At 35.6% G+C, this 19307-nt stretch overlaps 1 protein-coding gene across 1 annotated transcript in view; it reads right to left on the bottom strand.

The window, feature by feature from the left end:
* LOC118739489 (pantothenate kinase 3-like) overlaps positions 1-6321 on the bottom strand; it is a 28461-nt gene extending 22140 nt beyond the window's left edge. The window contains exon 1 of the mRNA XM_036470844.1: positions 5773-6321. Coding sequence (XP_036326737.1) covers positions 5773-6295 — 523 coding nt within the window. The 5' untranslated portion in view covers positions 6296-6321. The remainder of the gene's footprint in view (positions 1-5772) is intronic.
* Positions 6322-19307: the final 12986 nt, after the last annotated feature.

The following is a 19307-nucleotide window of genomic DNA, read 5'->3' as shown; positions in this document are numbered from 1 at the left end:
TCTTCTTCTTTTTTGGCGCTGTAACCGCCTAAGCGATTTTGGCCGAGTTCAGCAAAGCACGCCAGTCGTTTCTCCTCTGTGCCAACTGACGCCAATTGGAAACGCCAAGTGAAGCCAAGTCCTTCTCCACCTGATCTTTCCATCGCAGTGGGGGCCTCCCTCTTCCTCTGCTACCACCAGCGGGTTCCGAGTCGAATACTTTCAGAGCTGGAGCGTCGGTGTCCATTCGAACGACATGACCAAGCCAGCGGAGCCGCTGTATTTTAATTCGCTGCACTATGTCCATATCGTTGTAAAGCTCATACAGCTCATCGTTCCATCGTCTGCGGTACTCGCCGTCGCCGTCGGAGACACTTTGACCGCCCTAAAATAAAATTCAGACCTAAACTTTCAAAACTCCGGTACACGTATATTGAGGGCTTATATTCGAAACCTGCTTATAGCGATTTTCAAGAAAGTACTTTCTGATGTTAGAACATATCTTAGACTTAGCTGATGTTAATTTTATCTTTACAATGGAAAATTCTTCTAACAAGCGATATGTATATGTGACCTGGTCTACGAAAAGGGAGCTTACGTGCGAAAACTAGTTTTCTGTGAAAAAGCTGTTAAAAGTAAGCAACTCGTTTCGTCAGTTTCTCATTATCTCGTTAATTGTTCTCCGCGCCGGACGTCCAGTAAGTGTAGTTGTTGGTCCAGTAAGTGTTGTTGTTGGTCCAGTAAGTGTTGTTGTTGGTCGGAATATTATTATAGTTCATCGTGTAAGTTGCTAGTGTGGAACATTTAAAAAAGTAACACTGAAGAAGTGACGTTTACTGTACTTCTAAGCAAGTTAGGATTTTCTGCTTTTCACCACGTGAAAAAGCATCTCATCTTCCATCCGAATCAACCAAAAAGTGAAAATTGATTTTTTGACACCTAAGCCCCCTTTCCGTAGACCAGGTCACATATGAAGTCAGCATTAACATCATTGATGACAGTTAAGTCTCAGACAAGTTCTAATATCAGAAAGTACTTTTTGTGAAAATCTCTGATTGCAGGTTTTGAATATAAGCCCTCAATATATTGGATTTTGGTCCTCTCTGCCAGAACATTGTAATTTGTTTGTGTTGTATAGTGTAATCAAACATTTCAAAGGTTTCTTATCAAATTTATGGTTAATTGAAAGGAACTAAGCGAAGTAACTAATTGTTAGTGGCAATGAATACACAAATAAACGAAAACAAATGATTTTATTTACTATTTTATGCGAATCAAATAAAATCCATATCTTATCAATTTAGTCGTACCTACATACATACATATATATGTATACTCTAGCATACACCTCGATATTTAGATTTTTTATTATTTTCATTTTGCATTTATTATATTTACGTATGTAGCTGTTGTAGCATCTTGCTCTATGAAAAACTTTCTGAAATACATTTCGATTGACATAAATTTGTATTAAAATGTTTTTGTTAAGGTACGTAGGTACATATCTACCAGATACAAGTGGTTGCCCGATTTCAAAATTTTTTTGGAATAAAGTGTTTTCAAAAGCATTTCGTTTCGCATCCACCTTGAACTAGCAGATTGATCAGGGATGTCATGGAAGATATCCCGTTCACATTAGAGCGTTGGTGCGCACAAACATGCCCGCCTGAAAAGCTTTGTCAGGCACTAGAGAAAAGAGGAGTACAAGAACCTGTTCGCAGGTGGATAGAAGTCCACAAGTCTTTGCAAATAGAAACTACGAAAGGATGCCCACAAGGGGGCGTCTTATCACTCCTCCTTTGGAGCCTAGTAGTAGATGGACTCTTGCAAATGCTATCATCTGGAATCCGATGCCAAGGCTACGCGGATGACATCGTCATAGTAGCAAGAGGGAAGTTCGAGAACACCCTCTGTGACATATGTATGTAGTCCAAAGGGCCCTAAAAATAACAAAGAAAGGGTGTGTGGATAAAGGTCTTAAAAATTAACCAAACAAAAACAGCAATTATCCCATTGACAAGGAGAAGAACCCTACCGGGAATGAGAACTATAACTCTCGATGGCACGAAAGTCGGCGTCGTCTCGGAAGTGAGATACTTTGGCGCTCGACGCTAAACTCTCATGGAAGGAACACGTCGATGTGACGATATCCAGAGCTGTAAAAGCGCTAATGGTATGCAAACGTCTGGCGGGAAATCGGATTCTCAGATCGATGTATATCATCCTCATGGCTCGAGAGCCAACCTAGAGACTGTGAGGCGTTCAATCACAAAACTGCAACGACTTGCGTGTGTGTGCATCACCGGCGCGATGTGTACCTGTTCAGCAGCAAGCATTGGAGGTTATTCTCGAGCTCACGGCACAGCACATTAGCCAAACGATCCCTAATGAATTTCACCAGGGAGGATTTTGGAAGAGGAAAAGTGGTATCATTTCGAAATATGGAATCTCTCAGGACCCAACTACCTCGACACAACTCCCACCGGATGATATCTGCAGAATCATTAGTTTTGAAAGAAAATTCAAAGTAGAACTGGGGAATAAGGCAAGAGTTGGAATGACATAAATTTAAATAAATACTTCCATCTGCGCCCCCTTATTTGGTACACAGACGGCTCAAAAACACCCGAAGGCATCGGAGCTGGAATCTTTGGGCCAAGAATAAGGGTCTCAGGTCCGATGGGCAGTCTGCCTAGCATATTCCAGGCGGAGGTTCACGCCATTAGTCTGTGTGCAGAGATCAATCTTCAGCGAAAGTACCGTTATGAATATATATTAATATTAAGCAACTAATGAAATCAAGTCTGCAATGGTTCTTGAGTGCGCCGAGAGGCTAAACGCCCTCTGGAATGTGACGCCGTAGCTAGGAGACGGGAGAAATACCTCGGGTCATTATGCCTGCAGCCGAACCACATACACTCGATGTCACCAAATAATGTTTTGGACTTCCTACGGTAACTAGGACTGAGCGAGGTGTTGCAAGGAGGAAGAGGGCACAATAGATCTCCTGGTCGCAGTGCATACCTCAACCAATATCTGGGAATAATATCATTAACAAAATAACAAGTGCGCAAGTTTTGATTTAAAGAAAATTACAGCTATAAAGATTAAGGCATTTATTGCTACATTTAAATATTCTAAGCGATAGATTTGATATCTCATTCGATTTATTTAGCTTATGTTCTTTGATTGAAAGGTAATAAAACGTTTTTTATAAAAAATATGAATGCAATTTTTATACGCACATATATTACTCAGCACTTAAAGATACGAGACCCATACACTCTAGGTCACTGTAATAGCTGCAGTTGATTATTAAAAGAAATAATCGTTTTATTTCATTAGTGGTAAACTTTAATGGAATATTTTATATATTTATTTAAGAGAGAAACAACTATAAATAGTTATTACACTGAACAGTGCAGCAGTCGGCGCACTTAAAGGAACAATCGATGGCGATCGCGGCGATGGATGCTAATCCAAACGGGCAAAGTGTTGAGCCAAATCTTGATACCATTGCAATGGACGAAAGGGTCGTTGGGCCAAACAACCCGCAATGAAATCGAGACGTTGATATGGTCAACTCGGTCTCTTGGCGATGACGCAAAGACAAACATGGACCAAGAGCATCATCTACTCTTGTCTCAACATGAAAAGGCAATTGCGCCCGAAACATTCCAAAAACGTCAGCGAGTCGGGAAGGAACGCCTGTACTCGACAAATTCCCATGCATACAATACTTACAATTAGAGCTGGGGACCAACCGAATATCCGTTCGTACATTCGTGTATACGGATAAAAGCCAGACATCTGGCTAGTATCATTTTCTTTTGTTATCCGGATGTCCGGTTAGTGGATAATGGATAATGGGATTTTTAATCAGATATTCAATATATGTAAGCAATAAAATAATAATAATGCAAACAAGTAAGAAAGTCTAAGTTCGGGCGGAGCCGAACATTAAATACCCGGCGCAAGTATTATATATATGTTTTCCACCTTTCCGAAATCTACCGCTACATGATAAGCGGGTGTATAAATATTAAGTAAACTAGCATCCTTAAATTTCGAAATATTGAAATTTCAAGCATTTATGAAATTTACCGTTATATGAAAAGCGGCCTCAATGTTAGTCCGATTTCAACAATTTTCAACAGTTTGCTTTTATGTGGCAAGCACAATAACCATACCGAGTTTGGTACAAATTGCTAAAACGGTTAACGATATACATATATGTGATCATAAGTGGGCGGTGCCACGCCCATTTTCTAAAATTTTATCATAAGCGTATTTCCTGATAAAGAATTGTTGCAACCATCAATTTTGAATAAATTAGCTTTAATATTTACTGATTTATCGAGGATTTCGTATTTCTCGAAATTACCGTTATATGGGATGTGGGCGTGGTTATTGACCGATTTTAAAAATTTTCGGCCATTTGGTATGCTGTACCAGGGTCAAAACCTGTGCCAAGTTTGGAAGAAATTGGTGCAGCGGTTACCAAAATATACACATGTAACTATAAGTGGGCGTGGCTACGCCCATTTTTCAAAAATTTTTAATATTCTTATTTCTCGTCTAAAACTTATTCTAAATGTCAATTTTGAGTGAATTATCTTCAGTAGTTACTAAAATATCGCAGTTTTCGTATTTCTGAAAATTACCGTTATATGGGAGGTAGGCGTGGTTATTGTCCGATTTCGCCCATTTTCAATACCATCCGTCCTACGCCCAAAAGAAGTGCATGTACGAAGCTTCGTTAAGATATCTCAATTTTTACTCGAGTTATCGTGTGCACAGACGGACAGACGGACGGACGGACGGACAGACAGTCACCGCTTAATCGATTTCTCTTTTCATTCTGATCATTTATGTATACATTTGTCTATATCTATCTCGATTCGTTTTGCCTGTTACAAACAACCGTTATGTGAACAAAGTTCTAATACCCTTGTGCACAAGTGTGCTCGGGTATAAAAATGGAACAGGCAGCCATATCTTCTGAATCTTATTAGCGAAATTTTATGTGATTTGAAGATTGGAAATTAATTTAAAGCTAAATAAAAACACACAAAGTATAAACAAATACAAGTGTATAAAACAAACGAAATCTATTTTCGCCTTAGAATGGAAAATTTCATTCACGTCTCAGGCCCAATGCTTCATAACAAAACAAAACATCCGCATGTGCAATTATTCACATAGAATTTATACAAATATTACTTATGTAAATAATCGTTTAGGCACACGCGCATGCATAAGCAGCGTGTTGGAATGATTACAACTGATCATACAATCATTCGAATTAGAATTAGTATAACCTAAGGGATGCACGGGGAGAGCGAGAGAAGCGAATTACATACATATATCATATTTTTGTTATTTGCAAAAACTTTCTTTAAATTAATTTCAAATGCATTCTTAAATAACTTTACGATTAATATCAGCTAATTAAAAATCTCGGAAATTTTAATTTTGTTGCACAGGCCGAAAAAGGTGGCATTCTTATCAGACAATCCTAACCTTTGCACCGCGAAGAAAGGGCAGTCGGTGGCGTTTGGCGACGCAGGCATCATGCAGTGTTCACATGAAATTTCAAGTTTACTGATAAGCTATTCAAGTGAAATTTGAACTATTGCTTAATTAATAATCTTAAATATTTTTACAAAACAAAAAACTACAGGGGCGCCATTGGGGCGTTCTTCACTCTTCAAGTGACACACACACACACACAGTTCATCGACACTCTTTTATCTATAACAAACAAACTCCTTCCTTCACAGCAAAACTTACACATAAATTCATCAGTCTCGTGCATCTGCTGTTGCTGCGACGATGAGGACCCTTTACTGCTTTCCGCACTTTGAACTGCGATGCGATCCAAGACATCCGCCCAATGTTGTGTTCTTTTGTCCGCCACGCATGCTGACTCATTGTTGCCATTCAAACTATTCAAACGCTTGTTTTTACTATCAGCATCATGCTCAGTGGTCGAATTATCTTGCTCACTATGACTCGTGCCATTGATGGCGCAGTCAGAAGATTCAGATTGTTGCTGTTGCTGTTTTTGTTGTTGCTTTGCTGCTGAAAATTTCCATGAAGCACGCCAAGAGTTTCGTTTGGTTAGTATGGCAGGCGGTTTGACGCCGGTGGGGGAGGGCGATTTCTTATCGCCACCATTGTTGCTGCAACTGTTGCTGCTACTGCTGCTGCAGCTGCTGCAGCTGGTGCCCATTTTGGGAGCGGTACTGTAGTTGTGCAGCTTAAAAATCTTCAAATTTATGGAATATTTTGAGTCCTTTGCTGGCACTTTCATTTTGTTTTGGGCTTATGAATAGTTTTTGAAAATTATTTGCACTTAAATTTTCTACTTTTGGTAAGGAAAATAGCACAGTTGCTTTTTAAAAAAGCGGTGTGTAGAAAATAAAAATATCACAGCCAAAATTCTTAAAACTGGAATTTTTTGGGGCAATATTTAAAATTTGGTTTTGAATTTTTTAATTTAGATTACGATTTTTTGGTTTCAATTAAATTTTTTTGTTTAAGTTAAATTTTTTATATACTTTTAAACTTTTTACATTAATTAGTTAATAGCTGGAAAATTTATCGAAGCCACTAAATTTTCCTAGTGTTTTCTGTTAAAAAATGGCGAGTTTGGTAATTTTAAATTCAGTTTTTGAAATTTATATATTTTTATGTATTTCTTCCAGCGAAATGGATATTTTTATGCTTAGCTGTTATTTGTTATTTTTTTTTTTTGTGATGAAATTCACATTTTTTGCAATCAGTTATGTCTTTCCAGCGAAAAGGATATGTATTTGTTGCACAAGTTTTAGTTATTTTAATGTGTTCTTAGTTTTGACTTTAACTAAGCCAAAAAAAGGCTTATTCCGCTTGAGTTATTGGTGTTTAATAATAATTTTATTTTTTATTTTTTATTTTTAAATCTATTCAGTAACTACGATTTCTTTAGTTATATCTTTAATTCTCGTCTTTTTACCACAGACTTTCACAATTTTTTTTTAGTTTTTCCTCGTGAACTGTGTTATTCCAGCGTTTTTAAGCCACTTACATACACTCATTTGCATGATACTATTTATGTACATACGTTTGGGTAAGCACGCACGGTCTATCGTTTTCTTATTGTTTTCAATTTCTTTCACTCAAAATCACACCATTGGAAACACGCTTCGAGGCGCATACAGCAGAAATGGCTAATGGAAACGTAAAGATGACTGTTCGCGAGCGCGCCTGTTGAACGTATGAATGCGTTCCGATCATGGCATGTCTGGGTAAGCCGGGCACGCTAGAAGTACAGTACCATATATGTATATAAACAATCTAGGTACATAAGCGATATATAGAAATTGTATACGAACCTATGAACATTAGGGTGGGGAAATTTTTTTTTGACTATGCGCGTATAGCATAGCAGGATTCTACGTGTAATTCTAAGCAAATTTGCCGAAGAAACCATGGGTCTAAAATCAATTTGGAAAATAGATTTCAAAGAAAATGTGACAATTTTCACTGTTGCGCCCTCTGGTGGAAATTTTAGGAAAAAGATAAGTGCGGAAATGAATTCCAAAAAGACCAAAAGCCCCTTCTAGTATGTTTTTATACAAAATTTAAGCACATCTTTACGACTTTACAGCATAAACCTATTTTCGCAATTTGGCAAACTCCAAATTAATTTTAGAGCCCTAGTTTCTTCGGTACATTTGCTTAGAATTATACATAGAATCCATCTGTGCTATACGCTCATAGTCGAAAAAAATTTCCATACAAATTTATCCGCCCTAATGTGCATAGTATACATTTTTTAGGTTTTCAAATATTCAGGCTTAAAGTGCATGCAAATGTATGTAAATAGACGATAGATAAAGTCGAGTGAGATTAACCATACGTCGAAGGAGTGAGAGCAACGCGTCCAAAAAAAGTACTCGTGGTCAGGCGATGTTGTACCCAAGTTAATTTGCTCCGGACATTTGCACTGTTTATTGTATGTACTGCGGCTCTCTTCATAATACATTTATTTATGTTTATTTGTGCGCTAATATCAACGTACATATTTATTATGTATGTATGTAGTTATGCATGTTTGCTTTTCTACTTGCTCACCTTTGAGGTGATCAAGTTTTGGCAAAGTTGTTGTATAAACAACGAAAATGTTGGGAGTTAATGACACAAATGTGCACTGGTTTGTTTGAGCTTGAGTGATCTTTTCGTTGTTCCGAAATATGCAACGGCAGCGTAAACATTTACATATGTATGCATGTATCTAGAGAGGGTTAACGTTACTTTATGGTGCTTTCGTTTCTACAAAAAAAATGTCGACTTTTGATTTCGCCTTTCTCTTTTCGTGTTCGATTCTTAAATAAAAGCAAACCGGTGAGAAAATTCTGTGCTCGTTTTTTGAAATGGCACACTCTGTAAGGCACAAAAAAAACATAAGTATTCTCTGCCCTTTGAAGACTTTTTGGGGCGAGAGATTGTCCTGAATATTCAGATGGTTGCTTAGAACCACAATATATTGAAATGCGTGAGCTAAACAAGGATAAGTTTGGAAAAATATGCACTTTTTCTTAGAAACGAAAACACTATTAGTAAAAAAAAAAATATTAATATAAATAGCAAGGTGCAATTTTTTTAGTTTTTTTCAACATCGTGGTAGCTATCCAAAACAATGCTAATTGCAATAAGCAATCTTTCCGCTATAATAGTGGTTAAGTTAGGTTGAAGTGACTGCCATTGACGTCACAAGTATACCTGGGCCCTTAAATTGTTGGCTTGTTACCACGCTGATTGTTAGAACCCTCCTACTCAAACCATCGTGTGGATTTCGCGAAACCCAGAAGTTGTCGTATGCCTACCTCGGCAATGTCGGTTAAGTCTTTGCAAAATCCTGAACCCATGAACTTTCGTCTTCTTCTACAAAGCGCGAGGCATTCACATAACAGGTTTCTGGCTCTGCTTCATTTCAGTTCATCTGCCTTTATGTTGCCTGGTTCGTTCCGGTGCCCCCGCATCTATACCAAGTGAAGAGCAGACTTCTTTGCTATATCTTTATCTATATATATATCTGTATTCTTTAAGATTGCGGTGTAACACTCTTGAGTGTCTCTCCAGCCTTGTAAAAAATAGAGGATTTCTAGTTTGAAGCAAGACTTTCAAGTTATAGAACTGAATTCTGGGGTAATAGCTAAAAACTAACGGACGGAATAATAATAGATTGGCGCTTACACATATGTTAGTGTTTGGCCCAGCTTCTTCGCTTTATGGCATGCGCCTTGTCACCAAAAGAGGAGGGACCTACAGTTTTTACACCGACTCCGAACGGCGAGTGTATTTTTATGAGAAGCTGTTTTTCATGGCAGAAATACACTCGGAGGTTTGCCATTGCCTGCCGGGGGGGCGACCGACGTAAAGAAGACCTTTTTTCTACATTGTTTTGCGATGTTGCTTTGACCTGGGCATGAACCCAGGCCCTGCGGAGCGGAAGCGCGCACTGCTTACCACTACACCACAGCGGCCGCGGTAGATGGATAAAGGCAATTAGCGAAGTTGTTTAGCGACATGAGGTTGTAGCGCTTTAAGTACTTGTAAGAAGAAAAATGTAAGGCACAAAAGAGTGCTCTTTTCGAGCGGGAATATATTTTTGACATGTGATAGTTTGGGAGAGTGGATTCGTTACTGCCCCAGCTTCCAATTTGTTATCTTCATTATCTAAACGCTTTGTCGATGGCGACATGAATTTTTTGAACGTGGTAGCGACATCATGAATTTGTACGAGTTTGACATAAAAGAAGAGGAAGAACCTTATCTGTCGCTGGAAAAATAGAAATATGTAGATCGAATTTGGCCAAAGCTACAGTCGCAGTGTAGCTCTGTTGAAGCCAAAATAATTATCTAGATGAGAGTATTATGAGGGTTAAAATAATTTGACAGCTGTGGTCGGTAACCCGTCGTTTTCAAAAGGGTTCAGCACTGAAGACTTGCCAAAGACCCTTGCCACCGTTTGTCATACCTAGCTAGTGGAACAGGTTGAGACATCCTCTCTCCCAGACGGACTCCACTTTGATCGGTGAACTATCTGAGTGGACGACAGTCGCCATTACGTTTTTGAGGTGAAACTTCGACGCTAAGTACACTAAGTTAAACAGGGGGTACCCATATTTGAAAGTAAGCGGCTATCTCTACGATCCTTCTCGCTTCTAACCCTGCACTGAGCCATACCCTCTCCCTACATAATCAACGGCGACCCTTTACTCCGCCTGGATGAAAGAGATCAACAATTCGCATTAAGACAACCATGCCGACAGCACACCAATGCCGATGGTTAATAACCAGAGAATTGCTCTCCATCAGTGCACACTCACCTACAATTGTCACTAAAATACTGAGCCACAACAAGGTCCTTAAATCGCTCAACGGTAGCGCTTAGGTCAACGATAGAGAAACATTTTTGGCAACATATAGTGCAATTGGCCGACCGATTCTAAATTACGAGGATGAGTAGTACGCATTGAACGAAGGTGTCGATCTGTCGAAACCCTGTACTATCGAGAGCTACAGAATGTCTTCTGATTTCGGCTGAACACCGCCTACATATATAACGAGGCCTCTATGCTCTGGTAACTCCGGAAATGCGTGCTCTTGTCTGTGCAATGGAAATTTTTCCTCTGATCGAGTTGCGTACTGTAATCGGTGAGTGGCCAAAGTAAAATCGTCTTTGCTGAAAGACGCTTGGATGTCAAACAACAACAAAAAATAATGCATTAACGAATGATCGAACAGAGAAGAATCCATAGTTAAAAAAAAACAAGATAAGAGGAACTTAAAAATCTTTATTATTCATATTCTGGCTTGCATGCAATAGATTCAAGAGTGCACGTGCAAATCATTCATAAAAAATTCGCATTTCGTTCGCTTGCTGGCCATTAGAGGTTATCAACAGGATGCTCGCACGATGTACTTAGAGTAGGTGTGGAATCTACGTTTATATTTGTTGCTATGCCTGCAGAAGAATTATTAGCGTTAGAATTTCAAAGCTCTTGTGTGGCATTTTTGAATAATTAATTACACTGTGCAAAATTGTAATGGAAATTGTGTAGAAAATAGTTTTATTGCCGATTGAACTTAAAAAATCATAAACAACCACATTTTAATGCGTAAAATGAAGCGCGGGCCATCGCATAAAGAAGCAGCAAAGTCCAAAAAACGAAAATTACATTTTACTAGCTGCATTTGGTAGACAGTCTAGGAGTGATAAGAAGTTACATGGGTGGCGTAATATGACACATTGATCTGTGTGGGTTCGTGTGTGTGTGTGCAAAGCTTTTGTAAGGGGCTAAGGGAGTGCCGAAACTCTAATGTCGCTAATGAGTAAACCTTAATTTATTGAATCATGTGTTGATGGTATTCCCATATATGAAAAAATTTGTGTAAATAGTAAATAACCTTATATATAAACAGTTCAGTTAAAATTAAACAAATCCAGTAAAGCAGTATAAGTTCGGGCGAAACCAAACTTTATATGAAGCGGTTTCTCGCTTTTCTGTAAATATGATAAACAATTTCAAACATTTTCGACAAAAAAAAAATGCGACGTCAATAATTTTTCCACAGAGCCTTATCCTGACTTTCGCCTGAAAAAAAATTCACCGAAAAATTTGTCATCCGCCCATAGTAAAACCATGGAAACCAAAAGTGAAAAGTGAAACGGTTCGGGGAAAATGAAACTCATGATAAGGCTGATTATTAAGTAAAATTCCTAGTATTTCAACCAGGGACGTGAACCGGTTTTGAGACAGAAAACCGCTGAACCAGTATTCCACAAATGTTTGATCCGAATCCGAAACCGAACCACTTTTTTCTTTTTTTTGATTCAACCAATTTTCAATAGATAAATTTACCCGCTTTTTTTCTTTTGGTTAAATACGGTAATACATACGATGTTTGTTTACCACGTGGCAATATCAAATGTAAAGGCAACCGAACTCTCATTTGAAATTTAACCTTGCGCGTTATTTTTTTGATTTCCGAACCGTTGAACCGAACCAAAATCTCGGTTCCAAGACCAAAAAAAAACCACTTTATCGAACCAATCCAAACAGAGAATGAGCCTTTTTTGCATAACAAGAATGTGACATTTTAAGAAATTAACACAAAATTGTCTCACCCTATGCTCTTAATTTAGAATCGAACACAAACAGAGAAAGGGGCAATCAAAAGGCGACATTTTTTGCTAGAAACGCAATCACCATTATGTATTTATGTATTTGACATTTCAGCTGCAGTTCAAAAGAGAGAACTGTCACCTTGTGGACCTTGTGGAATATGTATTAAATTGGGACTATTGCGAAAAACATATACATATCTACAACAAAAAAATTGAGATATGATTTTCCCGGAAACATTTTTTTTTTTTAATTATGTTGACGTCAGATCAGTGGAATCAAGCAAGGGATACTGATAATTATATTTATATAGTTACAGATAATGAGTTTTTGCACGGGGAAAATTCTCTTTATAAGAAAAGTTAAAACATATTTTCGAAATTTGTGTTTTGAGATCTTGGAGGCAGCGTCGAAATACGCTTAATTTACAATTACAAACATATTTTCTTAACAAGCTAAAGTACCGCCAATGTGCCCTGTAGCGTAGCAAAATCGTACGATAGTGCGACTCTTTCAAGATTTCTAAAAAAGCACACAGTATGGAAGCACAGATTTACATGTACATACGCATAAACAATTAAATTATTGCGATTGGACGTACATACATATATATATATATAAATACGTCGTACAACGACTGGAGCTCGCTCCCGAGACGCTCATGGCGAGCGTTCTCTCTTTCGCCCTGCCACGCTTGGCTCCCTTTCAAACCCAACGCTTGTCGATAGAATGAATTTGTTGGCGCGTGTTTGGCGTTATAGTGCAATATAGATCGGTGAGATTTACAAATTTTTTTAAAAACAAAATTAAATTATCCTTTAACTATTTAAATTTTTTACATATACACACAAGTCACATCTCGAATTAGTATTGTTGTTACTCGCAAACTGTCACTAAACCAAAACGAAGTTTATTGTAAAATATTCGCAAAAATATTGAAATTTGTTCAGTTAAAGTGCAAAAAGTTAAAAAATATGCCTAAAACAAATATTAAAGTTTACTTCTTGAGTCTATGTAAAGTCCCCCAAACTACATACAGTGAACCACAAAAGTCTACGTACAAAATTTGTATCCTCTCACCCCATGGGATTGTTCTAAATCAAAAAACATTCCTCCTTTTTTTATTTCGTAATAAAAAAATATTTGGAGGTAGCTTAGAGCAAAGCTGTCCATGTATTTTATATGGGAAAAAACAATTTTTCGTAGAAAGGGTATAGAATTCTTGAAAATTAATATTTTTTCGATCAGAAAACTTTCTCTTCAGCAGACTTCCAATAATAATATCCAATGGTTTATTTTATCAATTTTTAATACTAACGATTTTTATGGGTCCCCTTATTGCAATTTTTGGGGCTGTTAGGGCTTCTATAAAAAAATAGTTAATTAAAAAAATGGTTAAATAAACCATTGGGTATTATTGTTGAAAGTCTTCTGAAGAGAAACAGAGTTTTCCAATTGAAAAATATTGGTTTTCAAGAATTCTATACCATATGAAATTCATGGAAAACTTTGGGCGCTTTGAGCGATATCTAAATATTTTTTGATTTGAAAGTGAAAAAATATACGAAAAAGTTTAAATTTGTCAGTTACAAATATTTTGTCACCGCTACAGAATTGGGCTATAGATCGCATTACGATGTATGGATCGAAAAAAAGTTAAATTTGTTCCAAGCGATTATGAACACTCGCTATGAGAGTATTTTAGAAGTGCAAACAATTTTTTTCACCACCCTGTAAAAAAGCTAAATCGCAATATTATGTGTCAAAACAATAATATCCATGTCATATAGCCCTTCGGCAATAAAAACACTATCAGTGTTCCAGATTGCGGTGAGTGTATATACATACATATATTTTTATACTAAGTCAATAATTGTTTTTCATAAACATATTGACGGCTAAGTAGATTGTCGCCCTACCTCGGCCGCTGGTTCGAAAATGCCCTATCTCAAGAAATGATTGAAGAACATCCTATTTCGGAGTTTGTTTGCAGAACGCCCGCTCTCAGACTCTTGTTCTTTCTTTCTTCGATCATTTTTGATCGTTATGTGACTTTTATTTTTTCGATCATCTCTAATCGGTATTTTATGATTTAAAATTTTTCGATCCAAAATAATCGTTATTTTAGGATTTTTATAATTAGATAATTGAGACTGCGTTCTTACAACCGATCTAAATTGTTTATGATTTAAAAAATAAAATCTGAAAATAATGTCTATAATATGAACGAAAAAATAAAAATCAAAATAACGATTAAAAATTATCGGAAAACAAAAATCCATGTGTAACGATTTTGATAAAAAAAAATAATAATAATATAACATTTAAAAATAATCGTAGAAATATGAATACAAAAAAAACGATTCTGCAATGATTTTAAGATAAAAATCCTTCATAATAACTATTATTTTCGGTAGTGCTGGGATGTATCCGAGTACCTTTTAGGATCGGGTATTTTTGAAAATACTGAGTACTGCCTCTAAATAAATGCGTTGACAATGTTCAATGCTTCGTGTAGAAATCTCACAAATTTATAAAATACTTTATTTTCAATAATAACAACAACAATAATAACTTTTTCCCCTACAACGAACTGATTTATTTAATATGGCGATAGCCTAGAAAGCAGTTAATAATCAAATGAATTCAACTATTTTAAAATGCATCTGGCTTAAAGAACTTCAAAGACAGAATGTTTCTTCTGAACACACTTTCGTTTTGCACTTCACAGATGATTTTCCATATTTCCAAGACACAATTTTTTTCTTTGAGTAAAAATAGTATCAAAATTCGAAACAGTTACTCACTGCATTTATTTCAAAGAGTCTTTCAATTAGTTGACTTAAAAAAAAAAAACCAGTAAGTATAGTATCTACATATATATTCGACACTTAGTACTGAGTACTTTGAATCGATTCTGAGTAAGTGCATGTATCAGAGTGATGATTCATACAGAGTACTTTTTAGTACTGAGTAATTTCGAGTTCTTTTAAGTTTCCAATATTTTTGAGTACTATCAAGTACTCTGTACCGATACTTATTAAAATCGGGTACTGTCGATCCTTTTGAGATTCGAGTTCTGAGTACTTTCAATGACGGTCCCAGATAATCTTTTCTGTGGGAAAAATGTAGTATTTTTTAATACCTTTGCAACGGTATGTCATTTATAAAAATTGTACATCAAATTGAATTTTTTTTGTGATACGGTCTAATATACATATTGATACGAGTGTTTACTGCTTGACGGCGCGTGTTTGTTAAAACTACAAGTACTTTGACCGTTGTCGGATGTATAAAATATGAGCATACGATTTGCCATAACTTGGCATATGTGTACTATTTTTGAAATAATTAATTTGAAAATTACTTATTGGATCATTTACATTTAAACCGTTCCATAGATTAGAATTTTTATAGTAAAACCGGTCGAAATTATTTTATGTGTTTTTCCACTCAGTAATGAAATAGAACATGGAACCTTACCATAATTAGGGGTTTAAAGGAGAAAACTGAATTGAGTAGCCGCTACAACAACAACAAATACCCTCTGCAGCTGTCTGAATATTTAATTAAAATTTGACAAGTAAACAGTTAAGTTAAATAAAGAATTGCATATTGTGAACTATATATGTATATACATATGTACATTCGAGTGGTCCAAAAAAAAAATTTTTCCGAGATAGGGCTTGGGGCACCTTCCAAAATTTTTCCTCTTGCCGAAAGAGGTGCTGGTACCATACTTTACGTTTCTTTGTATAAATTTAGAGGATGCTCATGATGCTCATATTTTAATCTAGAACTATGGTGTACATATATTAAGCAAACAATTAGTTAAGCAATCTAAGAAGAATCAAATTTAAATTATCGAAAAAATATATATATCACAAGCCTCGGTTGTCATGGCAAAAGTAGCATTTTATAAAAATCACCAATATTTTTGGCAGTTTCACAGCGATCCAATAGCGCATTTCAAGGACATTGAGCACCCTGTATTGGTTACAGTAGAAAATTGAAAGTTGGTATAGATGTTACAAATATCAAAAGGAAAAAAGCTAAGGGGGTGTCCCGTATTCTAGGATGAAATTTTTCCCCCATACAAAAATTGCACCACTCTAATGTACATACATACATATTGTACGAAGTACTTAGTTATTAATGAAGTTTTTTAAGTGCAATTTTGTTTAGAAATATTCTCGACCAGGGCTGGCACTATCACCAGAAGAATTACATCGATAAGACTTGCAATGATACAAATGAAATTTTTATCAAACCAGTTGAAGAATGATACAAATAATTACATCACTTTATTAGATTTCAGATAGTGATTGCGATTTTTCTGTTGCCATATAATTTTTGTACTTGCATGCACATATCAATATGTATGTATACTGCCGGGAAAAATTATTGGCACAGCGAATTTCGCAAAATATATTCACCAATTTCTACTCTAATATTTTTCGGCTAATTTTTTATAAAAATATGGTTCATTCTACAACAAAAAACACAAAAATATAACTTTTAAACTTTGTGCACAACTCGCGAAAATTCAATAAATTTTCATGCAAATTTTCATCTTACTCAAAAAAATCATTAAAAATCTGATTCAAAAGTTGAAAATTTGCTGAGTTTTGCACAAAGTTTAAAAACTATATTTTTTTTGTCGTGCAATGAACCATATTCTTAAAAAACAATGTCGAAAAAATATTACAATACAATTTTTTGTATCTATTGTAAAAAAGCAGTTGTGCAAATACTTTTTGACGGCAGTGTATATGCATATGTACCTAGCGCAGACATACTTGCATTAGCTTTTGCGATCGATTACGCGCAATGAGCAGACAGCAGGCAATCAGTCAATAGGTTCACTGACGTAAAAGCGTAAGGCGTGTTGCATGTAAATGAAGCTGTTAATAAATATTTGCCAAAAGCAACAAATACATTTGCATAAATAAATATTTTATAATCAATTGTAGTTTGTTTGCAGAGAAATTATGAATTTAAACGGAAATCTATGTAAATAGAAATGATTCTTCTGAGAAGCAATTCGTAAGCGCTTGCGAGGAGTTAATGACGTACTTATGAGTGTTGATGCAATGAATTTGTGTTTCCTGTGCACGCGTATGCTTATTGTTGTTTATTGGATGTACTTATAATGTTTACACACTTATTTGCTTACTTAAACGTGTAAGTTTTCCTAAGAGATTTTTTGTTATGCAAATTTTGCACACACAATTTGAATTGTTTTTATTTTCTTCTCATCTGCATTTTATAGGACTTCGAAATACAGGAAGTTAAATGTTAATAGATAACTAAACATCTTTATAAAAAAATGAAATGATCTTCTAATAACGATTCTTTATAATGTGATGCAATATTCATAAATATAGACATACATACATACATAGTATGCAGTATTCCTATGACAACGGAAATGCTTAACTTTTTATAGGGCACACTTTCGAGAAGAAAATACGATCATTTAAAATTTTGTTGAGTTCCACTCGAACTTGAGCACTTTCTGAGTATTATTTACTCATGATAAAAATATGTTTTTAAAGAGCATGTGTTCTATCGATCTTTTTCGTCTTAGACAATAACTCGAGATTTCCGCGCAACTTTTTTGTTATTGCAGTACAACCTACTATTAAGCTTTGTTTTTTTTTGTATTTATTAGGAATGTAATAATTACCGTATTTTATATTTTTTTATTACCATTTTAAAAGCTACATACATACACATTTACGTAAATATGTAAGAGATCATGAGCAAAAGTTATTATTTATTATGATATATAATTAAACAAGCTATAAAATGGCTTCATCTAAAACGAAAACAAGTTTACTAAGTAAATTATTACAGCATTTTGCACTAGCTAGATTGGTTTGAATGAATGTTTCTTTTTTTAGTTTTTTAATGAAGAAAACTGTACTACGAACTGACTGACGAGGCCCAGAGGTTCATAAAATAACCACTTGGAACACAGCTGCCGGACGCGGACGAGACAGAACTTCGTCTGTCTCGGTAGACTCGCATCACCATATCCCAACTTCGCTCTGGATACTGCAGCAGGTTAAACTCCAACCTGAGTAGGATAAATCCAGATGTACCCAACGAGTGCCGAGCATGCGGATAGACACCCCGCCGCTACAACAACAACAACAACATCCCGTTCGACTTCTGCTCCAAGTCGGAGCGGCACACTTCCTGGGCCTCCCGTTAGTTGAGCTTGACGATAACGACTGAGTGACGAGCCGATCTTGAAAGGGTAAATACAACAAAAACGGCATACTCAAAGATGTTTAATTATAAATCCTTAGAAAGCAGTGGTGGGAAAATTTATATAGACACCACCTATTACAACAATTTTGCCTATTTTTCTTTTGTTTATTTAATATGTATATCTTACTTTTTATAAAAGTATATGTAGCTCATTATTCAACAAAATTGTGCAAAAGTTATAATAATTCTGCAAAATAGCATCTAAATTTTGAACATTTTAACCAGATACATACATATGTATATATGCAGTTTTATAGTCCATTAAATTTTAGTAGAATAAAGTGTAAGTTTTAAGTTGCTAAAAAATCGCGATAATTTTGTTCACGCATTTGCTTCCATACAAATTACTTTCGACATTTTTATTATATGGTAAAAAGTGAATGTATTACTCAGAAGAATATTATCAAAAATCAACGCAATTAATTAGGAGCTTCAAACTTGAATTCATTATAGTAAAATTTATTGGGATAAAAACTGCATATTCAGAAAAATTCTGCAAAATCTGGTTAAAGAGTTGAAAAGTTACATTCTTTTTATAGGTTTTTAATAATTTTTGCACAAAGTTCGAAATATGAATTTATATGGATTTTATTAGATAGTAAGCCATACTTTCATAAAAACCAATAAGGAATATTAAATAAACAAAGGAAAACTAACAAAAATTTGTTAAACTGTCGTGTGTCTTTTAATTTTTTCACCACTGTAGGTGGCATTCTGTAAAATACTTAGTACAAAATTATAATTATAGCAGTACTTAATCAAAAAGGATTTTCAAAAAATATTTAGGGGGACTACTTTCTTACAGTTCGGTACGAATGGTCATCGGTTGATAGAGAACATTCATTTTTCCTTAACATTTCAACGCTACTT

This window comes from Rhagoletis pomonella, unplaced genomic scaffold (assembly GCF_013731165.1).
Source record: "Rhagoletis pomonella isolate Grant_MI unplaced genomic scaffold, Rhpom_1.0 Rhpom_scaffold_00005, whole genome shotgun sequence".
NCBI lineage: Eukaryota > Metazoa > Arthropoda > Insecta > Diptera > Tephritidae > Rhagoletis > Rhagoletis pomonella.
The sequence above is the reverse complement of the archived record's forward strand: the minus strand, read 5'-3'. Positions and strand labels throughout refer to the sequence as shown.